General features: G+C 39.1%; 1 protein-coding gene across 1 annotated transcript; it reads left to right on the top strand.

Annotated features, from left to right (window-relative positions):
• The first annotated feature begins 215 nt into the window (after positions 1-215).
• On the top strand, positions 216-15,491 carry LOC121289713 (MOB kinase activator 1A). The gene is made up of 6 exons (XM_041209342.1): positions 216-418; positions 6,113-6,279; positions 7,277-7,370; positions 9,508-9,641; positions 10,222-10,385; positions 11,635-15,491. Exons 1-6 carry the CDS (start codon positions 405-407, stop codon positions 11,710-11,712), a joined length of 651 nt encoding a protein of 216 aa, XP_041065276.1. The 5' UTR covers positions 216-404; the 3' UTR covers positions 11,713-15,491.
• Positions 15,492-20,777: the final 5,286 nt, after the last annotated feature.

The following is a 20,777-nucleotide window of genomic DNA, read 5'->3' as shown; positions in this document are numbered from 1 at the left end:
TTCTAGCGAGACAATCTAGTGGAAGATGCTGAAATTGATATATTTTTTTTAAAAAGCAGACAGTTTATTTTTTCCATATAGCCGGCCCGCCCTCCACCTCCTGCGATTGGTTTAAAGGTCATTTTGACCGTTATGTGCTAGTGGCGCGATCGGTGATTGGCTGTGGCGGCTGTCCATCCTCTCGCCTGATCTGCATAACAACGCGCCGGGGTCGATCTCGCAAGATCTCCCTGCCTGTGGAGGAGAGTTGATCAAGTTTTTTTTTGTTGCCGTGGGCTGGTTTATGAGTTGTCGATTGAAGGAATTCTTCTCTTCCTAAAGGGGCTCGGACTGTAATGTCTTTGCGAGTTATTCTTTAACCCATATTTTCTTCTTTTTTTTTGAGTGGAGTAAATTAGAAGAAAATGAGCTTCCTTTTGTAAGTATCTGTGGGCAGATGTGACTCAGTTGGGCTGAGCTCCTCCATTCTTCCTGTTTCGTTTCTACCCTGTGGCAACTTTAGGCCTTACAGGCCTTGGGTTTCCTTTCCATCTCTATCTGATTTTTGTTGCTCTGCTTATCAAACCCGCTGCTTTTTTTCTTTTCGCGCGATCGCCTCGCCAGTTAACGTAGCCTGAGGCGCATCCTGTTGTTGGATTGGTGCCTATGCTATTTAGACCTACTCCCGCATTCTTTTTTTTTTAAAAAGGCACAAGTGTTGTAATTTTATCTTGTTCAAATTGTTTCTCATCTATAGACCTGATCTCGACATTCACTTCATTTTGATTAAAATATGCACATTTTTTAAAACACTACAAACCTAATCTGATGAACTGAGCCTACTGTAAGGATTGCTCTACCCTACTAACTAGGATGGGTTTTGGAACTGAGCTTTTGATTTCAGCCCTTGGCAAGACATCGGGTGGAAGAGTTACTTAAAATCTCACATTTGAGTACAGCATCTTGCGTGTGTTAGCCTCCTATTTGCAAGAGCTTCCCTTTCCCGGCCACCTAATAGCCTAATTTGCCAATTGCCACTGCTAGTTCTGTTTTGTATTTCCTGGGATGAAGGGAATGTTTTATGGAGAAATGTTGCATTGGAGATTAGAAGAATGAGAGGTGATCTTCTTGAAAGTTCTCAGATTCTGAGGGCTTTGACAGGGCGGATGTTTCCCCTTGTGGGGGGAATCTAGAACTAGGGGACACAGTTCAAAATAGGGGATCTGCCATTTAAGCCTGAGATGAAAAATTTCTTCTCTGAGGGTCGTTTAAGTGTTTGGAATTCTCTACCCCAGAGATCAATGGAGGCGGGGTCATTGAATATATTCGAGGTTGAGTTAGACAGATTGTTGATTTACAGGGAGGGGAGTCAAGGGTTATGAGGGGCAGGCAGGAAAGTGTTAAGGCCACATTCAGATCAGCCATGGCCGTATTGAATGGTAGAGCAGGCTCTAATTCTAATTTCCAAGTGTCATTTATTGATTTAAACATACTTTAAAGTCACCTACTTCTTTTCTTCATTTTCTCTTTGCCTTTGCTTGGAAGGGAAACCATTGTGCAGATTTCAGTTCTCTCACCTGGTTTACTTCCTGAAATTTACAAAATGCGGTGATTTTCTAGTTACTTTATTTTCAGTGAGTTTGACCTGGCATCCATCTTTTAATATTTGCCTTTGCAAATGGTGTGAGCAACTTGAAGAAAGATATTACACTTGTGTTGCAACTGAACATAGGATTGTTCCTATGAGTGCTTTAATTAGAATTGTAAATAATGAAGTGGCATCATTTTAAGATTGTAATAGGACTGCATTTGAGATCTTATGAATTGAGTGTTAAGTATAAATGGTTATCTGAAACGTTTGAACGATTTCAGGTTGCAGGTTTTAACTGTTGGACCATTTCTTGTTTAATACATATGATATTCGGAATGCTGTTTGATATCAGCTCAAATCATCTATGTGTGTAGGCCAGAGAATGTTGGGCTTGTGCAGGTCAGGAGATAATCACATGAAAGGTCTGTCCAACGATGGCAGTCTTTGAATTACTTCGATTTTCAGCTCACGTTGTTTGCCATTGCAGGTGCTTGACTGAATAGATAACTGTACAAGACACCAGCTTTACAAAAAATGAGGTGCTCTCGTTAAAGATGTAGTGCTTCTAAAGTCTAGGTTGTTCTCGTGCTGTTTTTCAGTATACTGCAGCTTGTACATAACCCACTTTGGTTGAAATGACTTGAATAAGTCGCACGATAGTCAGTAAAGTAGATTAGCTGCAGATACTTCAGCTTTCTGTTGGACAATACCTGCCAATTTGTCACAACATTTTTCTTCTTTTTCCCCCTTTCCTTCCTCGCCACCAAGACAAATTTTTCTTAGACACTGGAGCATTATTTATTTTTGGAAATGTCATGATTGAGTATTCAGTGAATACGACTTTATTTTTACCAAATTGTGTAACTGCCCAGATAACCTATTGCAAAGTAATTGTTCCTGATGTTGGAAACTTGAGCTGTGCAGAGTTAATTTTTGCCTTTAATCTTTCATGGGATGTGGGTGTCACTGGCAAGGCCAGCATTTTTTTCCCATCCCTAATTGTCCTTGAACTGAGTGGCTTGCTCAGCCATTTCAGAGGGCAGTTAAGAGTCAGCCATATTGCTGTGGGTCTGGAGTCATGTGTAGGTGGACGGTGGATTTCCTTCCCTAAAGGATATTAGTGAACCAGATGGGTTTTTACAACAATTGATGATGGGCATTGTCCCCATTACTGGGACTAGCTTTATATTCCAGATTTATTAATTGAATTTAAATTCCACCAGCTACTGTAAGTGGAATTTGAACCTCTGTCCCCAGAGCCTGGGCTTCTGGATTACTGGTCCAGTGACATGACCACTGCACTGCCATCTCCCTTTAGGATAGCTTGTATTGATGTGCTATGTGAGGGGTACATCATAGAAATACAAAATATATAAATCTAATGTGCTTACATGAGCTCCCTTTACTTGCTGAGGTGTATAATTTATACTTCCCAGCAACCTGGCTTGCCTGAGCAAGTACATTAGTGTTATGCCAATCATCCACACCATATTGAGACTGTCACAAGTGAGTCGACTGGTCATGTAGCCACAACGCCTGACACTTGCTTATCAAAGTGAACCTTCTATGGAGACTGTAAGTCTGGAGTGTGTTCTGATGGTGGTCAAAGGAAGCACTACAAGGACATTCTGAAGGCTTCACTTTGGAGTTTTGATATTGACTTTGAGTCCTGGGAGAAGCTCTCCCAGGACCATTACATGGTGCAACCAAATTTGAAAAAAAAAACAGTTCAGCCTTCTTTGAAAACAAGTGCATATCAGAGGTTAAGAGGAAAATCTGAACTAGATCTTGTCCAAAACTCAATCATCTGTGGTACCTTGTCCGATTTGCAGCAGAACCTTTTGGGCACAGATCAGCCTTAACAGTCAGCTATGTACTGTTCAGCTGCAACACAAACATAACATCCTTTTTCAGTTGCTCACATCATTTGCATAGGCAAATATGAAAAGGTGGATGCAAGATATTGGTAAAACTCATTGAAAGTTACTATACCAAGCACTCCAGATACTGAACATAGTCACCTTTACCTTGGAAGACAAACAAGGAAACTGACCTGTAGATTTGTAGAGAATTTTTGTGCTTAGTTTGATTTATGAAGGTAATAGTTTGGTTTGTCGTATTTCTTTATACTTTTCTCTCCTGACAGCAGTGGATCCTACTGAGAACTGAGACAGTGAGCAATGGTATGTAATTCGACTGTAGTGATGGTCCTGCAGGTCACTTAATTTCTTTCCAGCACTTAATTCCACATCAGTCAAATTCCAGTCACAGGCAGTTAACAGTTACTTCTCTTTTCACTCCTATCTCTTTATCCCAGAGATGCTGAGTACCTTTCTGTGAACAGCTCTGCTCACACTCATGATTATATGGGCATGGGGAAACCTTTTGTTGTATGCTGCACTGACCTTTGTATGATCATTATTATTTCCATTGCAAATTGGACAAGCATTTTCAAGTGATTGAATAATAATATGAAATAAATGTATTTTTGACTCTGCAATTAGCTTAATATTTTCTTGCACAATCTTGCCTGCCTTCCCAACCTCTTCACCTTCAAATATGACCCCAAAGGGCCAATTCTTCAGTAGTGTCTATCAATAGTCTACTTGACTTTGGATGTGGCAGGGGAGCAGGAGATTTGAGTCTTGATGGTTCTGCCCAAGTTACTTGCCCTTGACAACAGTAATCACTGATTTGCAAGTCGAGATACTGAATCCTGATGTATATTTGATTCCTCCTTAGCCCAGGGGTGGCAAGGCCAAATGTAATGTTCTAACTAAGATAAAAGCAAAATACTGGATGTTGGAAATCTGAAACAAAAACAGAAAATGCTGGAAAAACTCAGCAAGTCTGACAGCATCTGTGGAGAGAGAAACAAGTTGACATTTCAAGTCTGTATGAAGGGTCATACGGACTTGTGTCTCTCCACAGATGCTGTCAGACTTGCTGAGTTTTTCCAGCATTTTCTGTTTTTGTAATGTTCCAACTGCTACTTCTGATATTAGTTGTGACTTCACTAAGCAAATATTTTATTGCCTTTGTTGTTGCTGCACCACCCCATATTATGCACACCATTCCCTGGCTGAAGGAACTGTATTTGAGTTTGCTTCCCTTCTCTCTTTGTGGCAATTGTTCCACTAAATTTTGAAATCTCTTCTCTGTATCATCCTTCTGTCGGTTATAGGTTGTTTTCTCTTCACAACTGTAGTGCGAAAACCATTCTGAAATTGATTATTATCCCTGCTGGAGCACTGAAATATATGAACTGATATAATTTAAGGGAGTAGCTGAAGGATCTTCTCGAATTTCTGTATGCATCATCCATTTTCTGGAATTTCACTGCCTGTTTCAGCAAGTTTATTAATGGTTGCTTGAGCTGCATCTATTGGCCAGGCCTACTTTTTTGTCCTGGACCTACACTGTTGACCTTTTTGAAAATGCTTTTTAACCTGAAACATAAGAGGTAGACTTGCTGCTTCAATCGCAGGTTACTGCTATTTAGTCACCAAGAAATCCAGTAAGGAATTCAGAAGAAACCTGGCAAGAATTTAGAACTGGCTACCACAGGGAGTGGTTGAAGCAAGCAGTATAGGTGCAATTAAGGGGAAGCTAGGTGAGCTTTTGAGGGAGAATGGAATACAGTCGAGACTTGCGATGATAGATTTAGATGAGGAAAGCAGACCATAGACACTGGCATGGACTGGTGGGTTGACTGGCCTGTTTTCTGTATATCCTATGTAGTTCATCTAAGAACAAATGGGGACATTAAGCAGTGTACTTGTGGTCATAGTAATATCACTGATTATAGGGTGTATGCATGCTTTTCAAATAAGTCATGCCCTTGTATACTATAACCAATCTTCTGAGGGTGCCAACTCTAATAAGAGTTGGCAGCCTGCTGAGTCTAGCAATCACATTTGCTCAGGATGCAGCAGATTTTTAATGATCTCCAGTTCTTGTTTACACACTGGTTTGTGTGACAGCTTATCTTGCAACAAGCAACAGTGGAATGCTTACACCGAATGGCTCATCAATTCACTGATCGGTTTTGTTTTGGGTCAAAAGGAAGGCACGTTTTTGTCATGATAGAACATTTAATTGAGGCCTGTGCTATTTTGTTTGGGCAGGGCTGACCATGGTAATGTTGTCTGCCTGTCTTGTGTATCATTGATGTTAGTTGACAGCTGTACATCTTGGCTCAGCTTGTGTCATTTCAGCGATTCAGCTAACAATGCTCACTGTTGGTCAAACTATTTAAAATAGGGTTGGTATTTCACAAATGAAACACATAGGAATTTTAAGAAAATATTGTTCAATTCCTTCTGTTCTAAAGTTTGTAAACTTTCATATTTGGATTATGATATTTGGAGCACTTAAATCGAGTTTAAAACCTCATTATCTTGTGCAGTAAACCAGCCTCTTTAGGGTAAAAGTATAATTCCATTATCTCACTCATTGCGCTACACCCCCACTCCCTCTGCAAAAAAATCATGCGCTTGCTGTGATGGATCACTAGTAATGAATGGTTTACTTACAATCTAGTGGGGTTCGAAATAACAGAACTTTCAAACCGAAAAAGAACATTCCGGAGGGGTCACATCAATATGAACTGCTAAAACATGCTGAAGCAACCTTGGGCAGTGGTAACCTTCGCCAGGCTGTTATGTTACCAGAAGGAGAGGATCTTAATGAATGGATTGCCGTTAATAGTAAGTCTTTCAAACTTGGATTTTCTATCTTTCCATTGCCCAGCATTGGTGAATACCTTCAGCTGCCTCAGCCCTACACTCTGCAATTCCCTCCCTAAACATCTCTTTTTAAGAGATAAAAACAAAAAACTGTGGATGCTGGAAATCCAAAACAAAAACAAATTACCTGGAAAAACTCAGAAGGGTCATGAGGACTCAAAACGTCAACTCTTCTCCGCCGATGCCGCCAGACCTGCTGAGTTTTTCCAGGTAATTCTGTTTTTGTTTTTATCTCTTTTTAAGATTTTCCTTAAAACCTACCACTTTGAACTTTTGTCCAACTGTCATTTCTACTTATGCAGTTTGATGTCCTCTTTTGTTAATGCTCTTGTGAAGTGCTTTGCAACATTAGACTGTTAAACATGTTTTTAAAATGCAAGTAGTTGTTTTATATCATCCTAACTTTACAGATGGCTTTGATTTTCCACTTAAATGCTTACGCAAAGATTTAACTTAAATTATTGAGGTGAATTTCAAAAATAACACCACAGTCAAAATACAGTTAAACCTTTCAAATGCCTGTTGCATAACCTCCACAGACCTTTTTTTGTCATTTCCTTTTAAACTTCTGTGAGATTCAGACTCATTCTTCACCTTTATTTTGTGCTGGCTACATTTTTCTCGCCTGCCAAGAGTCCCAAAATTGTTTTGAGAACCTTTTCTTTCTGTTTGCCTATACTTCTCTTCCTCCCCTGCACCCCCACCCCCAACTCCCTTAAAGAAAATGTGTTCAATTGTTTTGGAAGAATAAGTTCATTTTAATGAAATTAAATGTTATGCATGCCAAGTGTGAGGTTATTCCTGGTATTTATAACAATTTATTTATTTTTGGTGATATTTTCTATGAATTGGTTTTAAAATTGGACAGGGCTTGAACTGTACATCAGATAACTACAACATGGCCTGCAAACTACAGTGAAAACTAACCTTTAATTGTGGTTATTTCTTTTCTTTTTAGCTGTTGACTTCTTCAACCAAATCAACATGCTATATGGAACAATAACAGAATTCTGTACAGAACAAAGCTGTCCTGTTATGTCAGCAGGACCAAGGTAGGAAAGGTCCTCTGCACAGAACAAATGAAGACTTCACAGAAATGGCTAGATATGGGAAGGTTGATGGTGACTACGTGCCAGAAATATCAGTTTGACTATAAAATTCTTCCCGGTGTCTTGAGATGGAGGAGGGGGGAAGTGGGGGGGTGAGGAGGGGGGAGTGGGGGAGTTGGGGGTGGGGGAGTAAGTGGGGGTGGAGGGAGGTGGGGTGGAGGGGGAGGGGAGGAGAGGGTGGAGTGGGGGGGTGTGGGGAGGAGAGGGGGAGGTGGGGTGGGTTGGAGGGGAGGTAGGGGGGAGGTGGGGTGGGTTGGAGTGGAGGGGGGAATAGCCCAAATGCAGTCTGCTTCCAGCAACAGTTCTGAATCTTGAAACTGGGTGACTGTACCTGAGACATCCTGCTAAGTGTGCAGTACTGAACTTGCTTTCCACCATGGAAATTGCATGGAAATTTATTTTATTCTTGAAAAAAAATCAAATGATCGAACTAAATTTTATACTTTCTAAAACCTTACAATTAATGAAGGCCTTGGTTACCAATACTTAAATGTCTTAGTTGAAGTTAAATTCAGCCCACTCACATTATTTGGGCTGTAACTTGAACCCTAGGGAAGAATAAAAGGTGGAACTTTTTGCTGATAGTCACATTGTTCTTGGTCAAGTTTCTAAAGCATGCATGCATTTATCCAAATGAAAAACTTAATTTTAAATAGTGTCTGGATTCACTAAAATCCATGTTAAGTGAGGAGGCTTGTGCTGGTTTTCAGCACTGAATTGGTTTTAAAAAAAAAACTACATTCTAAATGAGTAACCATCACAATCTGGATTTAATATTCAAAATCCCTGTTATGAAGGAAGCCTGGAAAGCAAAAAAAATAGTTTTTTCAAACCTTCCAAGTGAATTTTTATGGGCTCATCTGAACTATGTGGACCTAAAGATTTTGGTTATCCTCATCTTTCAAATTAGTTCAGATTTTTTTTCGCTCCCAATCCTGTTAAATTAAGACACAATTTATGTTGTGCATGGGGTTAGATGCAACTTTTAAATGCACTTTCAGAAAGCTGTGAATTATTTTTACTTCAAATTTATTTGAAAAGCCATCTGTAGACCATGAGACATCATACAGAACCTACCATGTACCATAAACCATGTGCTACATTGTCTATTCACTTAAGGTGCTTTCCAATGTCTTTTTTAACGTGCATGTGTTAGATCTTACCATATGTTTAGCTTGTGGCTTGCATTTTAATTGGGCTCCAGTGAAAGAGTTGGGAGTTGTAGAGACAGACTGTTTTGTTTTGGTGAATGCAATACATAATCACTAAAAAGCTAAAAGCATTTTGGAGTGTTTAATCATGATTGCATTAACTTTACACTTTCTTCACACTGGATTTGCTTTTCCCCTTTTTGTTCCTTTGCCTCACCCTCTAAGGAGTTGGATTCCATTAAATTGGATATGACAGCTGTGATCCCTATATTTAAGTCATAACCCCCCCTCTTCACTTAACACCTGTACCTGGAGTTTTTAATTCATATTAGGATACATTTCCACAGCCACAATTATTGGGATCTAAAGTCAGGAAGAAATAAATAGAAACTTGGTTTAGTCCAAGAATCAAAACAAGGACTCAATATAAGTTTGGCTAAAAATAGTAAAGCTTGAAAATGATTTTGTTTGAAATCTCATGAGGATTATTCAATTTGAGCTCCTTTTCCCTCTTGCTTTTCTTTCAATGGTCCCTTTTCTCTTTTTGTCTCACTTCCCTTTTTTAAAAGAACAAAAGTGACCCAATTACAGAACCAAGTTGGGATGGAGTCATTGAGCAAGTTGAATATTTCAAAGCACTGAATCATAGAATTTGCATTTGATCATTTGGTTCTCTTCTGTTAGATTCAGTTTTTTGCAATCTTTTCAGATTGTTGTTTTTAAAAAATGTTAAATGATTTGGACAAGAGAAGACTGTTAGCTTGGCCAATGTTCTCTTAAAAGTGTAGGTTAAATAGACAGTGTAACTGTAAGACAAAAACAGAATTACCTGGAAAAACTCAGCAGGTCTGGCAGCATCGGCGGAGAAGAAAAGAGTTGACGTTTCCTGCCACTGCTCTAGTGTAACTGTAAGATTCTATTTGTTACAGATATGAATACCATTGGGCTGATGGCACAAACATTAAAAAACCAATTAAGTGTTCTGCTCCAAAATACATTGATTATCTGATGACATGGGTACAAGACCAGCTTGATGATGAGACCCTCTTTCCTTCTAAGATAGGTGAGCCATTTTGTTTCAGCTGCTTTGGAAAAGAAAGCCATGTATTCTAATGGAAATAAGGAATGATCAACCAAGCAAAGGATATGTTTCAAGTATCAGGAGACAGTTTTAATTTTTGCCTGACGCACTGAAATGTACTCCAACAGTCTGTGCCATAGTTTGCCAGGTTCCAAACTTAGCACTTTTTTTCTCCATCCCCACCCCTCCATTTCATGTGATGGATCTCATCTAATTCCTATAAAATCATGACGAACTGCAGCTGTTTCATTTGTAGGGACAGAGGACTTTTAAAAAAAAAAATGCTTCCCCATAATGAAAGCCTCCTTATTTCAATGGAAGGGTTTGAAGTTGTCAATGGTCCATTTCAGATCTAGAATTGGACGGTATGCTTCTTTCATAGTCGTGTTCTACCTTCTCCCTATTCACTTATTGATTTTAGATTGCTAATGTTTGTATTCAAGTTCTGATGCTTCCTGAAATTAAAGGTTTTCTCTGAACTATGCAAAAGCATGGTTCATTTTCAATCTGAACCTTTAAACGTTTCTGTGCTTCAATTTATCATAACTTTCTTTAATTGCAGGAGTACCCTTTCCTAAAAATTTCATGTCTGTGGCCAAGACCATCCTGAAACGTCTGTTCAGGGTCTACGCTCACATTTACCACCAGCATTTTGACTCTGTGATGCAGCTTCAGGAAGAGGCCCATCTTAATACTTCGTTCAAGCACTTCATTTTTTTTGTTCAGGTAGTATGTTCTGCATCACCTATCAGTGCTGCTTCTTTTCATGTTTGGAATTGACTTTTTTTTATTAAAAATCATCTCCTTTGTGTAACAGAATAGTTAGAAAATTGAGCAGTATGTTAATCTACTTTACAGGCTAATGAGCAGATTACACAAGTTTATGGGGCATAATGTCATTATGAATCCCAGATTTAATTTCTGATACAGGATCAGTACAAACCAAAGCTTCATTGTTCAATATTTTCAATCATGTAGATTTTTCAATTCAAGAAAAGCAGGCACTTTTCCCCTTATGACCCCAAAAACTTGTTTGTTTCCCCTTCTCTATTAAGCCTCTCTTTTTCTCATTGTCTGACGATGTGTATTGAAATTGTTGCAGTTCGTAACAATTCCAGTGCAAATCTACTATTGAGTCAGAAAGGTGATACTCAAATTGAGTAAGACATTGTGCCCAATCAGTTTGTGGCACTTTACAACATGATTGATCTCCATCTCCAAAAATAAAAAAAAAATAAATGAAAAGTAGCACTCCTTTTGTAATATACAGAGCCATTGAACCAAAAAAAGTTAACTTTTGCATGCCAGTGACTACAGGAAGGCTGCTATTGCCTTGAGCTGACAAGTTTGGTTAAATTTTATCTTGCATATTTGACTCTGCTCACATTATGTTGTATTTCTTTATTAAATCAACCCAGAGTTACAAGAACACCAAAAAATAGTGTTCATGTCACATTTTTTATTAGAAAGGTCTAAAGAGAGGAAGGCACTCATTTGCTGCATATAGGAAGAGCTGTCCCGGGAGATGCAGCTGGAGCCACAATGTCTGCATTATCGTCATGAACTTCTCTTTTTTTAACCATTCAACTTGGTCACCTAAAAGCACACAAGCAACACTTCAGCAACTGAAAAAATGTGTTTTAGGTGGTGCCATGTTCCTGTTTTCAAAACTGCATCATGTGACTTAATAGAGCAGTACCGGGGAGTTGCTTTTGTTTTAACGGGGCTGGAGAGTGAAACGTTTTAGTTGGAAAAATAGTGTCCTTCATAGTAATAGCACCTAGATGAGTATCTGTAAATTTGTTCAACACAGGTAGAGCAAATGCTTTGATGCGTCAAGCCTTCCAGTTTGATTTCTTCACTGCCATCTATCTCCACGCTTTCCTTTCAGTTCATTTGCAGTTAACTCTCAACAAAAGCATAAGAGATCCACTAGTTTCTTCCTGACTTGAATTTTTTTCCCTTGCCTTTTCAGGAATTTAATCTGATTGACAGGAAAGAGCTTGCTCCACTCCAAGATCTAATTGAAAAACTTGGATCAAAAGACAGATGAGTGTTCTTAAAGGATTGAAACCCTTTTTCCACATCAGCGTGATCTTAGTGCTTCTCTTTTTCTACCTTCAAGATCCCCTGTTTCCTGCACATACACAGTATGATGTGTGATCATTGTGAGCATGCTCTGTGGAAAAATCCATTGTCTCCGTCATTGTGTAAAGTGGTACTTTGATATTAGTGTGAATAGCTTTTGAAAAGCAAATCCATAAGCTGTTGGTTCTGGCCTTATGTCAATGTTCTAAATACATTGCCATTCAACCACGTTGAAAGGTTCAAAGGTGCCCAAATGTTGTACATGTTTTCATAAAGGATATTGCGATATTGATTTTTCTTCCTCCTATATGTGACTGGCATAGTTAAATACTCTGGATTTATTAAAATATGTTGGCAAAGTATGCTGAAGACATTTAGGGAGAAGAAAACTATTGCTGCACTAGTTTGATCCATTTGGATTCTTGACTGATGGGTTTGTAGCCTGGATTCCTGGTTTCTGCATGCTCCACCTACCTCTTTGCTTCTTATTTGAGGGAAGTTGGAAAACTAACATGATTCTTGTCTTTGAGCTAAAAGCAAACTGGAACTTGTGCAGTTTGAATGTATGTTTTAAATGGGTTGATTTGCAGTGTGACTGCAGGTTGCTCATGCTGCAAATAGACTAGTTAATTGTAGACTAGTTAATTGTACACAGTCTCTAAATGTACTTTTTGGATTAAAAAGACAGTGGAACAATTTTATACTTTTGTCAGTGCATACACATACATTTATTCACTTATCTCTAACAACATTATAGGTGTTATAATTGGCTAGGCATTAGTGAGGCATCTTTGTCCATGTCATAGATTGACAGTACAGTAATGGCAATACAGTTAACATAACCCTCAATTTTATGTGAGGTGTTTACAGTACCTGCAAATTTTTTAAGGCAACTCTAGTACTTTTATACTTTTAGTAGAATTGGCTCACAACTTTAATCAATCGCTTCATACAAGTAATGGGTTTTGAATTGAAGGAAAATGTTAAAATCTTTTGCTTGAATAGTGTCACAACTCAAACAAATTGATGCGATAGCACATAGCAGGAGGAAAAGTACCACTAGTTGATTTTTTTAAACCCAAAAATTCCCTATGAATTTCATGTACTAAGCTGTTGATATACTGTCTGTAACCAGCTGATGATTGTATGACTTCACTCTTTTTTCATTTAAAGCTTTTATTGTTTTGGTTTCTGATAGCACATCATCTGACCACTTTTTGGAATTTCGCAATCACCACTTGGTTTGGCTCTCGTAATTGCAGTTTTGGATTATAACACAGAGCATGTACGATTGCATATTGTGAAAACTGTGTTGCCTTTATTTCTGATGTTATTAGATGCACTTTGGGGACTGTGCCCAGTTGCCTTAACTAGACTACTTTTCAAAACTTGGTCAGTCATGCTTTAATATTGAATTTTTAAATAAGTTTTTATGCATCTATGGTGAATAAGAAACTTTGCAGCAGGATGTAACTTTTTAACCTGTGATTGCATTTTTGCAAATAGTCATGGGGCAAGGGGACTTTTTTTTTAAAAACTAGCAATAATTTGCTTGAAGTAAATGCCATTTTTATTTTAAATATCATTGTCCAAACATTGGTGACTACTGAAAACAACCACCTGCCAGACATAAGAATTTTCAAACTTTCTTTTGCTGCAGTACAAACTCCAAAGTAGTTTTCCTGTATATTGGTGGAGAAGAATTGAACAGTCTTGGTATTTTGGCCAAGTTGCATTTTCCTGTTCAAATGTTGCTAGTCGTTGTTAATGTGATTCTTTTTCAATTGGTTTTGATGTTTAGCACAGTAAAGGTCCGGGAGAGTGTCGGGCTGAATTTAAAGTTGAGTTGAAGTTAAGTGGAGTTTTATTTTTATGATAGCATGTTCTTCCCAATTTGAAAACTGTCTGTGAATCAGAATGTGTCAAAGTTTAGGAAAATCACTGGATGGCTATCACTAATTGTTATAGTGCATTCTCCTGTCCAAGGCCTTCCTTTTCTCTTAGTTTGGTTGTCATCATTACTTGCCCAGATGGTAAATTCACAATGTATGTTTGGCACTGATAAATGCAAGAATAAATCTCTGCATCAATTTCAGCTGAAGTAACTGAAGAGGGTAAGGGTAAGTTGTTTAGAATAGAATTTGGAAATGGACTTGTCGAAGGGTGGGAGAATTAGTTTCCAATGGTTCAAGATCAGCTGATTCCTCACTTATCAAAAGCAAATCAATCCAAGATAATTGGATTTCTGACCCATGAATGATAGAAACTTGTTTTGTAAAATACTCTTCCTAATTGAGTCCTGCCTTCCAAGTCTGGGTAAAAAGGAATTCTCAATTTTTTTTTTTACATTGAAATCATATATTATAAATGTTGATTTCTGTATTTCTAGCAGACAGCAAGTATTTGACATTTGCCTCTCTAGAATTTTGGTTTGGGGTAATTTCTAAGGCTTATATATGCCTGCTGGGCACAGGGTGATCCTGATAAAGAAATAATGCACATTTGTTTGACCAGAGTGGTGCTTGCAGTATATAAAACTATGGTTTATTGCAATCTGAAAAAAACAGTAAATTCAAATAGTGTACTCTTAATTGTCAATTCATTAACTACTGTGAATCAGCAGATGAATTGCTTTTGAATATTTGTATTTTAGAAATGTTCATAACATGTAAGAGTTAGTTTGAAAAGGATAAACATCACAGTTGAAGGAGGAACATGCTTTGATATTGGTTGTATCTTTTGCTTATCAATGGTGACCGGGTGCACCTTTTTTTCTACATGTAATGAAATAACTAGCAAACATAAATTTGGTTCATATTGATATGGTGTTGCCAACTTTTATACAATTCTGTTTTTTCATATGGTAGAATTCTATACTTGAAGCAAGAAGGCAGAGTTACAATTGCTTTACTCCTGAAGTCCTCTAAATTGAGCCAGAAATACACTGTGAAGTGGAATACAGCAACCTCAAAAACCCAATTCTTCTTGTAGGAAATTGTGATGGTATACAGATCTAATGCTAAACATTAATCCTCACCGGCTTTTTGGAGCGTGCTCAATGGTGTGGCAAGTAGTAGAGGGCAGAACCTCATTGCAATGGTGAAGATTTTTTTTTGGAAAAGCAGCTAACATTCTACAGTGAAGTATGCTATTGAATTTTAGTTTGTGGATAGATAACTTTATTGTTAAAGTGGTCTGACTGGTGGCATGTTGTCTGTACCTGTAAGCAAGTGGTCTGAAGGTCCAGCCTGGATTATTTAACCATGTAGAAGAGGCAATCTAAATTTGGTTCAAGTTCAAATTTTTATTTGAAAGCAGTCAGATTGGGTAGGCTGTTGGGAAGGGTGGAGTTCAAAAAAAACTCACATTATATGAACCAATACAACATTTGAACTGGAAGAAGATGCTTTCATACCAGTGACCACTGAATAGAACTACTGGATCAGTACAACAGGTATTTAAGGGTTGCCCAGGCATTTTCAGAAGAATCACCAGTGGAAACTTTTTTTTGAAAGTTGCTGGGCCTGAAAGTTTTGGGCAATCCTTTCAAAACCAGATAAAGCTCAAGATTCTTGACTCTTGAACTGAGAAAAAGCAAACATTGCAGCTGGCAATATTTTTTCCTGTTTCAGCAATCTTTTTGTTCTTTATAAATCCTTCATTTTCTACGTGCATATATATGATGAGACCTAAATTACATTTGAATTTACATTTCAATTTGTGCAAATAAAATGATTGAAGCCATCTGTGTTTTTATTCAATTCTATTTTTGAGATAAATAAATGGTTAAAATGTTCTATTCCCTCCTGTTTTAAATTGATAATTCTGGTTGTGGCACTACAGACCAGCATTTTGCCTTCCGAGCAACCAATTTGCTTAGTTATGTATGTGAAAATGTTGATATTACATTTTGGTTGTGCCTTTATGGATATTGGTTGTTAGTGGTGGGCCAGTTCAATTAATGTTAAATCATTTACCCCTGTAAGTTTCCAGTTGATGTTTGTAACAGATTTTTTTTTTGAGAATAAATTAATTCCTGACACAATTCCAATAAATAATTTGAAGCAAGACTGAGGTGCTGCAGAGTAGATGCCCCAAGACTGCACAGTGTCACATAGTTTGTAGATTTGTGCACTGAACTTTGTGCTGTTGCCATGGTTTTCTGCTTCCCCACAGTATTAAAGTATCCAAGAGCTAAAATAGTTTTTTCTATATCCAGCTACAGGCTTTTTGATTCGCAAAAGACTACTTACTGTCAAGTCTTTGACATTATGATGGCGGTGGCAAAGGTTAGCCCCAAGCTAAAACAATCAAACTTTCAATTTATAGATCTCCTGCACATTGGCATGAATCTGAGGACTTCGTTTATTCCAACTAGGAAGCAAAATCAGAGACAAAAACAAAACGCTGGAAAAACTCAGCAGGTCTAACAGCATCTGTGGAGAGAAAAAAATGAGTTAATGTTTCAAGTCTTTATGACTCTTCAGAGTTAGAGACCCTTCAATTCTTATTAAACGATGTTCTGGTGCTTTAGAAATCCAATTTGACAACACTGATTATTTTGTCAAAGTTGTGACGTTGACAATTTATAATATTAAAGGTAAAATCTTTGACAGTGCTGCAGTGGGACTGTTTGACTTTTAACAACACAAAAACGCCCTTTCAACCTAGCACAACTGAGAGGGGACCTGAGGTTTGGTGGAAATTTGGATACAATGTGCAGTTTGGCTCATTTGCTGATGTCTGATTCCTTAAATGGGATGGGGTAAACCAGGCCATGGGCTGATTAGTATTGGGAGTTCTCGATGACTCTTTTGTGGATTGGTGTGAGGCATTCTAATTAACCAATCCAGAAAAGAGAGGTGATAATTTCATATTTGGCAAAAGAAAATCTTTCTTCTGTCCACTTGCTTTTCCTTTCACACGTGGAAAGAAAATCAGTTACTAATTCCAAGTATCTACTATAAGAGTGGTGTTATTTATAGATTCTTTCCTTCAAAAGTAATCATTTTGGGAAACAGCTGTAAAATTAAAGTGATATTGATTAGCTTGACCTTTTTAAAGTGAAGACTGTGCAAGAGAAAAGCTGGTTTGTAGTAGCTTTTTAAAAAAAAATATATAAACTTAATACTTGGAAATAGCAATTCCCAGATTAAATAAGAGACCCAGTCATTAAATCTATACTGACATGTTGCAGAAACAATAAAAACAGAAAATGCTGGAGGTGGTCATCTGGCAACATCTGTGGAGAAAGAGAGATGGAAACAAGTTAACATTCCAAATGAGTAACTTTTTGTCAGCACTTGAAGCCAGAAATTTCACAGGCTCTGTATTTCTTTTAAAACTTGAGGGAGGGCAAGAACAAAGGGGTAAGTCTGTAATGACAGAATGATTAAATAACCAAAGGGATGATGGTACAAGGAAAACAAAAGTAATGGGACAAGTAAAGAAACAAAAGATGGATATAGAACAGCTGTAACGGGCAACACTAGAACCAGTACCATACCTACAGTTTGAAACAATGGCCATGGTAGTTACAATCTGAAATTGTCAAACTGAGTCTGGATGGCGTTGGATTGAATATGGTAAAGAAACTGCCAGATAATTAACACTGCTTAAGAGTTGTGCTCCAGTACTGGTTGTGACTTTGCCCAAGCTGCTCTAGTACAACTACAACCTTAGGTTACTGATAACAAAGTGAAAAATTACTAGATACGTCCTAGCCACAAAAAGGCAGGACAAATATTACTGCCACATCAGAAGATATCTTAATCATTAGCATAGGTAGAAAGAAGGTGGTGTTGACAATGCTGTCAAGTGTCACATATAATAACCTGCTCAGTTTAATTTTTATCATGAATGACCACCTCCAAAGCTCATTGCAGCCTTGCTTCAAGTCTGGGAGAAAGAACTGAATTCCAGCCACCACACTGAGTTTTCACTCCACACCAGTGCACCTTGGCTGCAGTTGAAACCATCCACAAGATGCCCTGCCGCAACTTGCCAAGAAGCAAAAGTGGAAGAATATCATGGCAAAGATCCGTTTGTGTTTCAGAGAAGATGTGAAATAAGGGACAATGAGAAATAGTGTCCTCAGGAGAGCGGTATAGAGCATAATCAAGGTGGATGTTGATTTTCAAAGTGTTAGTAGTGAAATTAATGGAATTTCTATAATTAGTGGGGATTAGAGATAGATGCAAGAAAAAGGTATGTGGGATAAACTGCAAATGAAGTGATTATCTCACTCCTGTTCCAATGATGCTCTTGTTACTTGTGCTGCTTAACAAAGATGAGAAATGCTTTAACAGTTAAAGCAGTGGTAGCAAGTTCCTTGAATAGATGAGTTGTTGGTAGTTAATGTGAATGATTTCCCCTTCTGTAATCAATTGCTGCAGCCATGTGACTCAGACCAAAGTTATTTTTTTCTCACAGATGTGTAATAGCTGACTAAGTCAGCATTTATTGCCCATCCCTAATTGCCCTTGAGGTGGATGGTGAACTGCTGCAGTCCATGTGGTGTAGAGATGCCCACTGTGTTGTTAGCAAGGGAGTTCCAGGATTTTGACCCAGTGACAATGATGACACAGTTCCAAGTCAGGATGGTGCGTGGCATAGAGGGGAACTTGCAGGTGGCGGTGTTCCTATGCATCTGCTGCCCTTGTCCTTCTAGATGGTCGTGGTCACAGGTTTGGAAGGCTTCATGGGAATGCAGGTTAATCTTTCAGGTGAAACCAATTAAACCAAATCAACAAAATGAGGTCAAATCAAGCACAGCCCCTAATTCAGGGCAGCTGTAAAACTAAAGACAAAATTTAAAGGAAACTTACAACTTCAAACCAAAATGTGATTAAAGGGGTCAACAAAACACCCCAGTCCCCGCTGTGCCCACCGGCCACGGAAGGCCTCGAGAGTGCCAGCAGACACCGCGTGCTCCCTCGCCAGGGACATCTGGCCGTGAATGTAGCCGCGGAGGAATGCAGGTTAAAGTGAACATTTTACTAAATGAGGAACAGGTGAAGTAGTTGAGACAATTTAAATATACTGATTGAAGATGTCACGTGCCAAGTCGATGATAGATTATAATGGGAACATGGTTTTAATTGAAGCAGTTTCAGACCTAAGGGAAAAGCTTAAGGAGTTTTTAGTACTCTGTGAAATTGACAAATAGATGTTGAAGAAAGTGGAGATTGGGCTTTGAGAGAGACTTCATGTGCAGCTGGAGCTCCACAGAGAATGTAATGAAGTCTTTGGAGGAAGTTGAAGACAGAGGTCAGAACCAATGGGAGAATCCATGCTTTAATTCTCTTCAACTGGTTGCCTGTCGCTTTTTTCTGGAAGTGGCTGCCCTGTTGCTTGTGGTTTCCTGTTGTTTTACATAGATTTTGACGGCGGTAGCTAGCCTCACTTTGCATTTGCAAAATGTTGGACGTACTGCAGCACAGTAACTAGATTATTGTCCCTCCTTCCTGTCATTGACTGATTGTGGTGATACCATTACACAGGCTTCCACCAATAAGCGTATTGCGTGGGTAAGCCGCTGGCCGGAACTTCTGACCTCGTCTTCACCAAACTAGCTGCTCCATCAATTATTGGAGGGGATAAATTTCAGGCGGGTGGGGCTGTGAATGTACAGGCGCTGTGGCTCTTCAGAGTGCATGCGCGGCGGCCGCGCGCCACCGAGAAATTGGGCGGTAAGGGCGGGTCGCGTCGCGTGCGCCCAACTGGCGCCATTTAAACCGTCGAGACATCCGGTGTGCGGGGCTGCGGTGGGGAACTTTCAAACGGCTCACGTGCCACTAAGAGTTTCGGCCGCCCAACGGTTAAAACGTTCAATGGCGTTTTTAAAAAAAAAATCACGAGGACAATAAGGTACAGGAATATGTTAGAGGTGGGTTTTTTTTTGCGTGGAGGAACGAGTCGATGTCGGGTCTTGTTTGAAGCTTTTAAACATACAGATGCGGCATCTTTATTTTGCGAATGTAACTCATCGAAAATGTGCAGAGCTCTTATTACTGAGTAATAGACATGCTATGAGATCTGGACGCAGATTTAACAGCCCAGACCGCAAACACTTCCCTTCTTATTTCTGTTCACCCCCCCCCCCCCCCACCCCCCTCATAATTACCTGGATGAGAATAAGTCGACCAAGATGTAATTCTTGGGGAGGGGGAGGGGGGCACTTCTGGCCTGAGGAAGGGACAAATTTTGTAGAAGTTGGTTATTTCTGCTGCACGCTGCAAACAAGGAGCAGGAGTAGCCGGTTCGGCTCCTGGAGCCTCGTCTGCCATTTAATAAGATTGTGTCTGATCTGATAGTAGTCTCAAATCTGCATCCCGCCTATTCCCAATAACCCATCACCACCCGCCCCCCCCCCTCGCCCCCCCCTTGCTTACCAAGAATCTACCCAGCTCTGCCTTAAAAGTATTCAAAGACTCTGCTTCCACCGCCTTCTCAGGAAGAGAGTTCCAAAGACTCAGGACCCTCAGAGAAAAAATTTCGCCTCATCTTTTTAAATGGGCGACCCCTGATTTTTAAACAGTGACCCCTCGTTCTAGATTCACCCATAAGAGGAAACACCCTCTCCACATCAACCCTATCAAGGCCCCTCAGGATCTTAGATGTTTCAATCAAATTGCCGCTTACTCTTCTAAACTCCAGTGGATGTAAGCCCAGCCTGTCCAACCTTTCCTCACAAGACAACTCACAAAAAATGGTAGCATCCTATTAGCTTTCCTAATTACTTGCTGTACCTGTGTACTAACCTTTTGCAATTCATGCTCCCAGATCCCTGTGCATCTCAATGTTCTGCAATCTCTCGCCATTTAGATAACATGCTTGTCTTTTATCCTTCCTGCCAAAAAGGACAATTTCACATTTTCCACGTTGTACTCCATTTGTCACATCTTTGCCCACTCGCTAAACCTATTATATCCCTTTCTAGCTTCCTTATATCCTCTTCACAACTCACTTTCTTACCTATCTTTGTGTCATCAGCAAAGTTGGCATCCATCCCTTCATCTGTCGTTTTAT

This window comes from Carcharodon carcharias, chromosome 17, assembly GCF_017639515.1.
Source record: "Carcharodon carcharias isolate sCarCar2 chromosome 17, sCarCar2.pri, whole genome shotgun sequence".
NCBI classification, from domain to species: domain Eukaryota; kingdom Metazoa; phylum Chordata; class Chondrichthyes; order Lamniformes; family Lamnidae; genus Carcharodon; species Carcharodon carcharias.
This window is presented reverse-complemented; position numbering and strand designations above follow the sequence as displayed.